The sequence below is a fragment of the Lucilia cuprina genome, chromosome 3 (genome assembly GCF_022045245.1).
Source record: "Lucilia cuprina isolate Lc7/37 chromosome 3, ASM2204524v1, whole genome shotgun sequence".
In the NCBI taxonomy this organism is placed as follows: Eukaryota; Metazoa; Arthropoda; class Insecta; order Diptera; family Calliphoridae; genus Lucilia; species Lucilia cuprina.
The window spans coordinates 42,670,912-42,682,892 of record NC_060951.1 but is presented as its reverse complement, the minus strand read 5'-3'; the positions used below and the strand labels follow the sequence as shown (position 1 = coordinate 42,682,892).

The 11,981-nt window shown below is 26.9% G+C and overlaps 1 protein-coding gene across 4 annotated transcripts in view; it reads left to right on the top strand.

Annotated features, from left to right (window-relative positions):
• The window catches only part of LOC111676789 (teneurin-a), a 311,200-nt gene that overhangs the window by 214,921 nt on the left and 84,298 nt on the right, over positions 1–11,981 (top strand). For 3 of the 4 annotated variants that reach the window (XM_046947537.1, XM_046947536.1, XM_046947539.1), the window contains 3 exons: positions 7,252–8,565; positions 9,209–9,403; positions 10,853–11,062. In XM_046947537.1, the coding sequence (XP_046803493.1) occupies positions 7,252–8,565; positions 9,209–9,403; positions 10,853–11,062 (1,719 nt within the window). The remainder of the gene's footprint in view (positions 1–7,251; positions 8,566–9,208; positions 9,404–10,852; positions 11,063–11,981) is intronic. The other variant, XM_046947538.1, reaches the window with a different exon arrangement.

The window sequence follows — 11,981 nt, the reverse complement described above, 5'->3', positions numbered from 1 at the left end:
TTTATTTTTTATTATTTCTGTATTTTTTTTTTTTTTTTAAGTCAGTTTTATTGATATTGTAAAAGCATACAAAACTTTTCCCAAAAAATATACTAAATGAATTTTATTTAGGTCAAATCAATACATACATAGTCTCTCCTGCCACTGCCACATTAAAAGCAAACATACCAATGGTTTCTCTGCTAATACTACATACAGACAAAATGTTAATCGAAAATGAAATTTTCTAACAATGAAAAACTTCATTAACAATACAGTTGCTTACATACATAGTAGATAGTTGTATACATCTTTTATAACATTTAATGATGTTCTTCAATTACACTTAAAGCTAATTAGTTTAAATGTACAAACACAGCTAACAGCTACATGCACTGTTACTTACATGCTATTGTTTGAAAATACGTCGTTTTTGTTAATGAGGGTTAGTCACAAAAGGTCTTGAGATATTGTTTGGTGAATCTTTTTCTGAGGATAATTAATGTTTATTGAGATAAGAAATCTTTGCAAAGTTATGTAAAGAAATATTTTGTAAGTTGTTTTTTTATAAGATATGCAATGTTCATTACCTTTAACATGATTTTTTTCAGGTATTGTTTTAGGATTTTTCATTATACTTAATACAGCAGATATATATGTTTGAATTTAATGTTCTGCAACATTGTTTGTATTTATTTTAACAACAATTACTGAATATTTCATTTGTGGAAGTTATTTATGTTAGAAAATTATGTCTGCAACAATCTTTAAGACATTTTTGTTTGAATTTATTCTACTGCAACATTGTTTGTATACATTTTGCAATTTTCTTTGTTATTATTTGTTTATATATGTTTCGAAATTAGAAACATTGTTTAGCAACAATATTTTATTTTATAAAACGTTTATAAAACAAAATTTCCATACGAAATTTGATTTATAAATCGATTATAAGACAAAACAAGTAAGAATATGTAGTATATAGTTGGGGCTGGACTATCATTTGTGAAAGTTAGAAATTAATATTCTGCAACAATCTTTAAAACATTTTTGTTTGAATTTATTGTTATGCAACATTGTTTGTATATATTTTAGTAACATAATTTGTTAATGTTCATTTATTTATGTTCCGCAACATTCTTGTTTATATATTTTGAATTTTAAAACATTGTTTAGCTGCAAGTCTAATTTTAAGGTATCCTGTGCTTGAAAACGTTTTGGAATTGTTTCTTGAGAAGACTCTAATTTTGAAAACATGGAGTAGTTAATCCAAAACTTGGCATTCAAATTATTTATGAACGACCAAAACAATTTTTGTTTTTTATGACAAAATCATATCTTCTGATTCAAATAACCACCTTCACAATAAGCTTTAGTATAAAATATATTCTATTTTGATATTCTTCAGCTAAACTTTTCTAAACATTGTTTAGAAACATTTATAGCTTAACATTATTTTTTACATGTAAACAGAAAAATTGTTATGTTGCCGTAAGAAAAACGTTTTGATGATTGTCTATAAACACATGTTGCCGAATTTATCACATTTGTTTTAATGTACAAATATTATTATTGTTTTTCTACAATTCTATAAACTTTCATGTCAATCCCCAATACACACATATTTCGTCCCCCTAATTACTCAAGTATGACCAAAGAACATATTTTCTAAATAAATACCATTAAAAGTGTCACATGTAACACGCACCCAAAAACAAACCAAAACTATTAATACCTGGCTAGAAAATTGTTTTCTTTTTTTGGTCTTCTTAGATTACTTTTCGAGGGCATTTGATTGTATCGATGATCATCTATAATTGTTTAAGTTAGAACTGGAAAAAAACTTTTAATGAAAGTTTCTGGTAAACAGCCCTTATTAATTGCTTTGGCATGAGTTTGTAGAGGAAGTAAAGTTTTTTTTCTATTTTTGAGGGCTGTGGTTTTTATAACAATTTTCCAGGGAAGCCACACATTAAATTGAAATACAAACAGGAGTGTCATTAAATTGTTAGTAAATGTCAATAAAAGGAAAATTTTCTTTTAGGAACTAAACCCCCCAAAAAAGGGCTGAATTTAAATGATAACATCTGATTGTCTTTAAAATTGTATAGAAAATGCCTTTAAAGGAATTTCTTCATTTTCTTTAAAATTGTGGTTTATAGTTTGTGGTTTGTATATGTTTAAACAAGAAAAAAGAAGGGTTGTTTGTTTTTGGGGTTTTCCCGTTATAGTTATTTTTTTATACATTAAAACATATTTATTAATTATAGAAAGAAAACACACACACACATACACATTCTTCCATTTTAATGAATATAAACATGTTTTATAATTAAATTTAATTGACAAAAATCATTAAGACTAATATAATTATGTTATAGTACTTTTTCATTTAAAATTTTCCCATAATGAATTGTTATATGAAAATATGTTTTTTTTATTATTATTTTTATTCAAACGTTTTTGTTTTTGCAGTCTGCTGCTTTATATGGATATTTTAAAAATATGTTATTTTTTCTCTCTGATAAATAGTATTTTTAATGAGCTTTTAATTGTTATTTTAATTAAGGCAAAATTGTAAAATTGTTTAAAATTTATGTGAAAATTAATTTCAAAAGCTTTTTCAAGTGTGAACATTCATAAAATTGTATAAATTGACCAAGTTAATGAATGAATAAATTATTGTTAAAATTTGGAAAAAAAAATTCTCTAAATACTATAAATAGAATTTTTATTTGTTTAGGAAAAAAGTAGTTAATTATGTAAATTATTTGTTAGAATTATAAGAGAATTATAAATTAGTATTTTAAATATTTAAATTAGGGTTATTAAAAGTAAAGATAATTAAGGTTCAGGCAAATTTTATTGATTTACAACATGTTGCTTACCATTGAAAGCTTAGAAACATTTAAGAAAACTAATATTTTTAAATATGTTCAGTGTTTCATAATATTTCTATGTAAAAGAAATTGTTCATATAAAAATTTTTTCTAGTTATAGTGTTGTAGTAGCAAGATTTGTTGCACAAGATTACAAGAGTTGTTGCTCAACATTGTTTCTATATGTTTGTTTTTCATTATTGTAATTTTTTAGTTTTAATTCCATTAGTATATATAATCTCAACTTCTCAACATGTTGCTGGCAGCTTTTTTAAGAATTTTTTCCTAATTTCAATTTGCCTTGTATAATATGCAAACTTTATTTTAATTAAAATATTTTTAAAGTAAATTTTTTTAATAAATGACTTGCATCATTGTTTAGAAACGCTATTTAAGAAATTTTTAAATTCAGCAACAATGTTGCTGTTTTATGCACTATGTGTTATCTACTGCATTATATTTTCAATGTCTTAAATAATACTTTCGCAACATTGTTTATAATCAAAGGTATGCAGCTTAATAGTTCGCTAATTATATAATTTACAAATATTAATATGAGTAATTAAAAGAAAATTATTTTGTAAACTTCACAACATGTTGCAGGCAACATTTTTACTTAACTTAAGATGGTATACATTATTGACTTTTAACTTAAATTATTTTAACAATTCATAGTATTTTATGTAATTTTGAAACATATTACTTTCTAACAAGCAAAACTTTTTGTATACATTTCTCTCTATTCTTAAAATAAAAATTTCACAACTCTGCTAAGAAACATCAAAATGTTGCTTAATATTACTTTTATTCATATCTTAAATAATAATTTACATTTTTAATAAGCGTCACCAAAAGCAAAATAATTTCTGAGTTTTCAACATGTTGCTGACAATATTATATAGAATTTCATCTTAATTTTGAATCACAACTTGATAAGGGTAACATTAGTTGGTAATTCACATTTTCTTTACCAATTCTTCATATATTCTGACTTTTAGTAGCAAATTAAGTTCTTTAAACAATAAGAAATAACAAAAAACTTTTTTATATCTATGTATTTCTTTAAACCAACTCACAACAATGCTTTCTTAAATAAAGACTATAATGGAATATACTCCTAAGACTATACAGAAACTAACTTCTATACAATAAAAAAAGAACTTTCTTTCTAACTCACTTATTTCCCAAAGAAAAGGTTAAAAGCAGACAGTATAAAAGCTTCACAAAAAAACTTAAACAAATATACTTAAGAAACAAACAAAAGAATACAACCAACAAGACATGGTGGAATACACTAGATTCCTTTTATATAAAACTGCCATACTCCTTAATAGATTTAACGCTATATAAATATTTAAAAGTTATTTTAGTTGTCCTAAAGCGTCAGTTTTTCTTAAAACTTGTATTTTTTCCCAAAAGATTAAAAACCATAGAATAATAAAAAAAACTTTGCTAAAAACTGAGTATGTAAGTGTAAAAAACTGCAAAATTTTACAGCTTTTTCATTTACTTTTAATGTCTTCAACTTCAATCTGTGCTGTTTTTTTTTGTGAGTTATTTTGGTGCAGGATTTGATTTTTATTACATTTTTTTGGATTCTATTTAACCACAACTTACATACATAATGCGGGTTGTTTATTTTACTCTCTTAAACTAAAGTTGAAGAAAAAAATTGTTGTAAATAAACATTAACACTTATTTAGGACCAAAAACACAAACAAACAGCAACCAACGCCTTAAAACAATTGTCCTGTCAGGACACCATATGCAGTTTATGTTTGTTTGTGTTCTACAAAAAAAAACGAAGGTTTTTCGTTACTTAAGTGTTGTTGCTGCTGGGTTAAGTGTTTAAATATTTCATTTGCTACAAAAAAATGCTGGCACAACAAGTGTTAAAATTACAAACACATAAGTACTCACTCAGGTCGAAGTTCAATTGCCTTATAAAGAAAATGAAAGGGTTGTTTTAACATTTTTTTAACGAGATTTTTTGGTAATATGTTTCTTTATTTACGCTGCTTTTCAATTTTTGTTTTGTAAATATTTGTTTACATATTATTTTACTGCAAAAAAATTTTGCAGGGTTGCAAATATTTTTGTGTGAAAAATTACATTTTTACTTAAATTAGAAATGTGCCATTATTTTTTTAAATTGGTTCCCATAATTTGCTGTTTAGGGGTGTTCACAAAAACTATTGAAGTATGTCATGAAGTATGTGTAAGACATTAATATATATTTCTCTTGAAAAAAAAAACAAGTAAAAAGAAATAAATTACAAACATTATAATAAAGTTGGTTAACTTTTAAAGTTAAGATTATTGCAACATGTTGATAAACATAATCTTTTAAAGTATTAAAATTTTTTCATAAAGACTTATTCCTATATTCATAAATGTTTTAGAAAGTTATTGATGGTTTATTGTAGGAATTTCGTATGGAAAATGTGCGTAATAAACCTAAATTAATAGGGGTTAGTAGAATGTGTTGATAATAACAAAATGTTGCTATTAAAAGCGCTTTCAATATTTGAAAAAGTTATTTTTTGTCTTCAGCAACTTGTAGCGAAACATTTACCCCCCATATTCATAAATGCCTAATAAAGTTATTTATGGTTTGTAGTACGCAAATTTTTTATGAAAATTTTGAGTAATAAACCTAAAATAAGCGATAAATATCTTAATGAATACAGTTTTATAATAAGATTTTTAGTTATTTAAAACAAATTCTTAAAAATTTTTTTCAATTCAGCATTTTGTTATTATTTGTAAATGCACATAAAATTTTGTTTTGTTAAGATGTTTCTGAACATATACAGTTCAATAAAAACTTTTTATGTATCTGAAATTACTTTTATTGGGAAATTTTGCTAAGAGTTAAAATAACTGTATTGCCAACATGTTGCAAAATAGAGTTTTTAAGCAATTTCTGTCAGCAACATGTTCCTAAACCTGTAAATATTAATATATGAAGTTTTAAAACTACTTGTCGATACATAATAAGAAATTTTTCATTAATTTATTGCTTAGAAGTAACATTTTAAGGTTAAAAGTTTAAAATGTTTTAATTAAAGTAAGCAGTAATCATTTGCAACATTTCTTAGGCAACATTAAAAAATTTAATTTTTAAATTAACAGTTTTTTTTATTTCAAACTCGTTTTGCCTTAAAATAAAAACATTTAGAAAAACTTTTTCTCTCTCTAGGCCATTATTTTTCCAAACAATTTCTGTTTTATTTCAAAATGATAAAGGTACGTTATTGCGGCCATTTCTCCAAAACCTGTCAATGACGTAGAAAAAAAAAGAAAAGAAAATAATTCAAATTTCATTTTTATTAGCTAAATGCTCACATTTATCTATATCATAAATTATTTATGCAAAAGACTAGAAGAAGTTTAATAAATTATGGGTGAAAAAGGGCACAAGTGGTTATCACCAACAGCTAACAGGAGTTAAAAGTACCATAATGTTAAAGCTCGCACCGAAAATGATAAAATACCTTCTATATAATTTCTTTCGTTTTTTTTGCAACCATTCTCTTACTAAATGAGCAATAAGAAAAAAAACTAGAAAATTTTCGATAATATTGTAAAATTTATATCAATAACTTTGTAAAACATGACTGAGAAATTATGATTTATGTAGAAAGTCAAAACAAAAAAAAAAAACAAAAAAAAAAAACAACAGCATTTAGTTATTGTAATAGTACTATACATTTAAAAGATTATAAACAGAAAAAAGAATAAAAAAGTTTTTTATTGATCTTTTTTTTGGTGAAAAAGATATAAGATGGCCAAATTCACAATACGTGCTTGATTTGTATAGAAGAAAAAAAGCGAAAGAAACAGCAGAAAAGCTAGAAACCAAAAAAAAAAAACTATTGCTTAAACATTTTTGCGGCCATCATTTAGCATTGAATGTCTTTAACATTTATTGGCAAAGTTGGCAAAAAATTTGTGTTGAAATAAAACCAAAAAATAAGTATTGCCTACATTTTGGCGCATTTTAAGTGCACGTTTTACTACATACTTTTTAGCTTAACTTAACACATTTTAGAGTTGCTACCATATTCTGTATTTTACTTTACTATCATGATTTATGAGCCTGAAAATTTGCTATGGTTATTCAAAAGGCAATAACTATACTTTGATTCCACATACACTCACACATACATACATAAGCAGACAGTCACTTTTGTCTGTGCTCATGTGAGAGAAAAAGCCATTAGCATATGTTAATAATATTTTCTACTGATAAGCAATTTTTATGGTACCACTGCTGCTGCCACTGATGGTGTTTTGTTTTAAGTTTTGCTATATGATTTAAGATTTTTAAATATGTTAACTCTGCAAAAAATGTAATTTTGTTCTTTTTTTCTACTCTTTTTATTTGCAGCTGTAAGCTCTATGAAACCCAACATGGATACAACAAATTGCATCCTAGTCCAAGATGTTAAGTCGCAACCACATGATTTACATGGCAATACAAAAACAAATCTACTTAATGGCAATAGTTTACAACCCACAGCATACCCAACAGAAGAATCAATACAAACCAGTACCTCGGATCACAGTTCCAGTACTAATGGTGGCGGTGGTGGTTTTCAAAATTTGGCACCCTCTTTGCAATTGCAACATCAACAGCAGCTGTTGTTGCAACAACAACAGCCACATACCATTAATCAACAATTGAATTTGGGCATTAATACAAACATTGGCGGTAGTGGTGGCATAGGCATGGGTATGGGTGCTGGTCTAATGGGTCAAGATGCCACCTCCCATCTGCAGGACCAATCGTATACGGCACAGCAACAACAGCAATTGAATCATCATCATCAGCCGTTGCTTAAGTGGCCACAAGTTGTCGAACTAAAGGATTTCAATGAACTGTATCATGCCAATATACCAGCTTATCAATTCTGGACTTTGGAATTCCGTAATAAACATCCCGCCTTTGTGCGCTTCAATTTTACATTGCCGTGGGGTGCCAACTTTGCTGTTTATTCGCGACGCAATGTTGCACCATCGGTAACACAATACGATTTTGTTGAATTTATTAAAGGTGGTCGTTTGGACAGTCATTTAAGGCATAGACGCAGTGTCATTGCTAATGACACTCAATATCGTCGCAAAAATATGGAAGATACTGGTGATATATTACTCGATATGTCTGCCGAGCAATTGCAACGTTTGTCTGCCAACGATATGGCCTACATGGCGACGCGACATTACTTTAATGACATGGACAATGATAACAATAATAACGACGATATGGATGATATTGAAGCCGCTGAGGGCGACGATGATGAAGAGGATGTGGATAATGAGGATAATGATTCAGTGGATTCATCATTTGAATATACAGGAGATATTGAAACACCCTTAGATACCGCCAAACATATAAGATATCGCCAGCAACAACAGCAACAAAGACGTAGAAAACGTTCAGCGGCTGGCATGGATGGTGGTTTGCCAGCCTTAGATATGGATACTATGATGGTGAATGTTTCGCTGTTGCAATATTTAGATACTGGTCTTTGGTTTATTTCGGTTTACAATGATGAATTAGTCTCACACTCGGCCACTTTAATTGTGGAGGAGGCAGAAGGCGTTAGCACCACTTGTCCCAATGATTGCTCCGGTCGTGGTAGTTGTTATTTGGGCAAATGTGATTGTATTGATGGCTATCAAGGTTCAGATTGTTCAAAAAGTGAGTATAAAAGAAAACGAAATAGAAAAATAGAAACCCACATTTACTTAATTATTTTAAATTTTACACTTATTCTTAAATTATTAAAAAAAATCATTGCTTTTATTATCAACTTTTTAAATAAATGCTAAATTTCAATTTTCTAAAGCATATCTTATGGCGTCGTCAGGATTTGTTTGTGTTGTTTTTATCTACTTTTTATTTCCTTTATTTACTTTAAGTAATGAAATTTAAAGTCATTATTTATCACCTTCTTTTAACTCTTTTTTGTTGTTACCCAAGTAATAGTAACAATAACAAAAGAAAAAAAATCGAAAATAAACAAAACCTGTCATCGTCACCTGTAAGTTTTTCTTTTAATGCTCCTGGTGCCTTGAACCAAAAAAAAAGAGAAAAAACTTTAAGAAAATAAATATAAAAAGAGTGCAAAACACAAAAACAAACAATGTTGTTTTCAACAATTTTCTTATAACAACATATCACACAAAAAAAACTTACACAAACTCAAATTTTTTACACTCTTTGTATTACGATTCACAAAAAATTAAAAAAAAGAAAAAACAAATACATAAACTACAAAATCCTTGCTTGCTATTTTCTTTTCTCATGATTTAACTTTTCCTTTGTGTATGTGTTTTTACAGGCGTCTGTCCAGTTTTATGCTCAGCTCATGGTCACTACGGCGGTGGTGTGTGTCATTGTGAGGAGGGTTGGAAGGGTTCGGAATGTGATATACCTGTAGGTGAATGTGAAGTACCAAATTGTTCGAGTCATGGTCGTTGCATTGAAGGTGAATGCCATTGTGAACGTGGCTGGAAGGGACCTTTTTGTGATCAACGTAAGTATTTATTTTGTTTTTTCATTTTGGTTAAAGGATAAAAATAAATACATAGTACATATATGGACGAGGTTTATTTTATACATTTAAATGATTTGTAAATAAACATTGAAGGAAGTAAACATTTTTGTTTTTCATATATTTATTTTCGCCAAATGTTACGGGTTTTATCCCAAAGCTATTGCAGTAGCAAATAAATCTGTAAACTTTTGTTGGTCTATATTAAGCATATCAGACTAAAAACAGAGTCGTTAAGGCAAGATTAAAAATAACAATTAGTTGCAAAATATTTAAAAAAATTAAATTTATTAAATACGGATGATATTTGAAATAAATGCAATTTACATTAAAGCTTATCCCTAATATAATGTGTAGCAACATGTTTCCATTTAGAACAAAATGATTTTAATTGTTTTAATGAACTTTAAACTATGTTTATACCAAACAAGAATGCGATTATGATAACAACATGTTTAGAAACATTATTGAATTTGTTAAAGCCCCTTTAAAAATACAAACATTTGTTGAAACAATGTAAGCAAATGAAAATTTTGCTATATTAGCAACATGTTTAGAAACATCGGCATAAGTTTTTATAGCTTACAGATTATAATTATAATCCATTTAGTAGATTATTTTAATTAAAATATATTAAAATTTTTGATATTTGTTTTGTTGTTATTGTTGCAAACAAAGTGTTTATAAACATTTCTTTCAATCAATTTAACTCAAATTTTTTCTAAAGCATGTTTAAGCAAATAACATTTCGTATAACAGTCATGCTATGAAGTGAAATTTCAACATTTAAAGAATTATGAGCTGTAACTAATAATATTTCTGCAACATGTATATAAACAAGCATGTCTTTTTCAAATTAACTAGAATATAAAAGTTAATAAGATATTTTTAAAAATTTTCAAAAAAAAAATTTAAATTTTGTTTACAAACATGTTTATAAACTTTTCATTTAGGGAATTTTTAATTCGTTTTGATTTAATATAAATAAGTTTGAAATAATATTCTCACTACCCTTTCCTTAAGCCAAAATTTTTGTTTGTTTGTATATATGTTTTTATTGCAATAAAGTTTTGTATTTCTTGCTGTTTTACTCTGTTCTGCTTTTTTGCCAACTTGTTATTACAAGGATGTTAAATGTTTCTTAACGACGACAGCAAAAAACTTTTATCAAAAACATATGGCCATTAACAATTCTTAAACAAGTTTAACTTCTTTCAATGGACAAAAGCGTTCATTTTTGTTTGTTTGTGTTTAAAACTCCCCAACCAACAATATATTTTAATGACCATTTTTTTTATACTAAAACGTGTCTAACATGCTAATGTTCTACTCTCATACTAACATACTCAACTAACACTTAAACACTTTTTCATATCCTTTTGTTTTTCTTTCTTCTTCTCCTATTTTCCCTTTTTTTAACCATAAATATAGATGATTGTTTAGACCCCTTGTGTTCGAGTCATGGCACCTGTGTGGCTGGTCAATGTTATTGTAAGGCTGGCTGGCAGGGTGAAGATTGTGGTACCATTGATCAGCAAGTTTATCAATGTTTACCCGGATGCTCAGAGCATGGTACATACGATTTAGAGACAGGTCAATGTGTTTGTGAAAGACATTGGACAGGACCAGATTGTTCACAAGGTAAGTGTTTATAATGAAAAAAAGTGTTAATTGAAATTTGTCTATATGTATTTTATTAATAAACTAATGATATTATAAACATTTAATTATAAATAATAGCATTAATAAAAAATTAATAAAGCATAACTAAAGGGGGTAGTGAAAGTATACTTTTAGTTTAATAAACATACATATATCCTATTAAACACCAGAGAGAAATGATAATGTTGTTTATTATTAAGTAAAAAGAAAATTTAATTAAAATTGCTGTCATATTAATAAATTTTATAGTAAATTAATTTAAATTTTATAATAACAAACATTTAAGTAATAAATAACAATGTGGAAACATAAAACTTTAATAGTTGTTCTTGTTGTTGTTGTTGTTTGTTTATTTGTTTTTTCTATTAACAAAATTTCCATAAATTAAGTCATCTGTACAATACTAAACAAATACATTTAATAATGTCTTGTGTTTATATGTATGTAATATTTATATAATAAATTAGTAAAAGTGTAACAGTATGTAGTATGTGCAAGTAAAAGTGCAGTTATATAATTATTGTTTGTGTAGGTTTATGTTCCCTGCAGTTGTATAAGGAGTCACAATTTTAGGAAAAGTTTTTCCACAAATGTTTTCTTAAAAATTTCAGATCAAGTAAAGAGGCCAATTGTTCTTTTAGCACACTACAAAACTCTTTTTTTTTAATATAATTTTTTTTTGCAATAAAGCTTTTAGCACAAAAAGGTTCGAAATATATTTTAAATAACTACACTAAAAAATCTTTGGACGGAAAGCTTTGTTATCGAAAGCATTTTCAATAAAAAGCTTTCAAAACCCAGATTTGGCAAAAATTAATAAAAAATTTTTTTGGTTTTAAATATACTTATTTATCAAAAGAGCTTTTTGAAAAAAACTATTCGAACGACAAAGAACAAT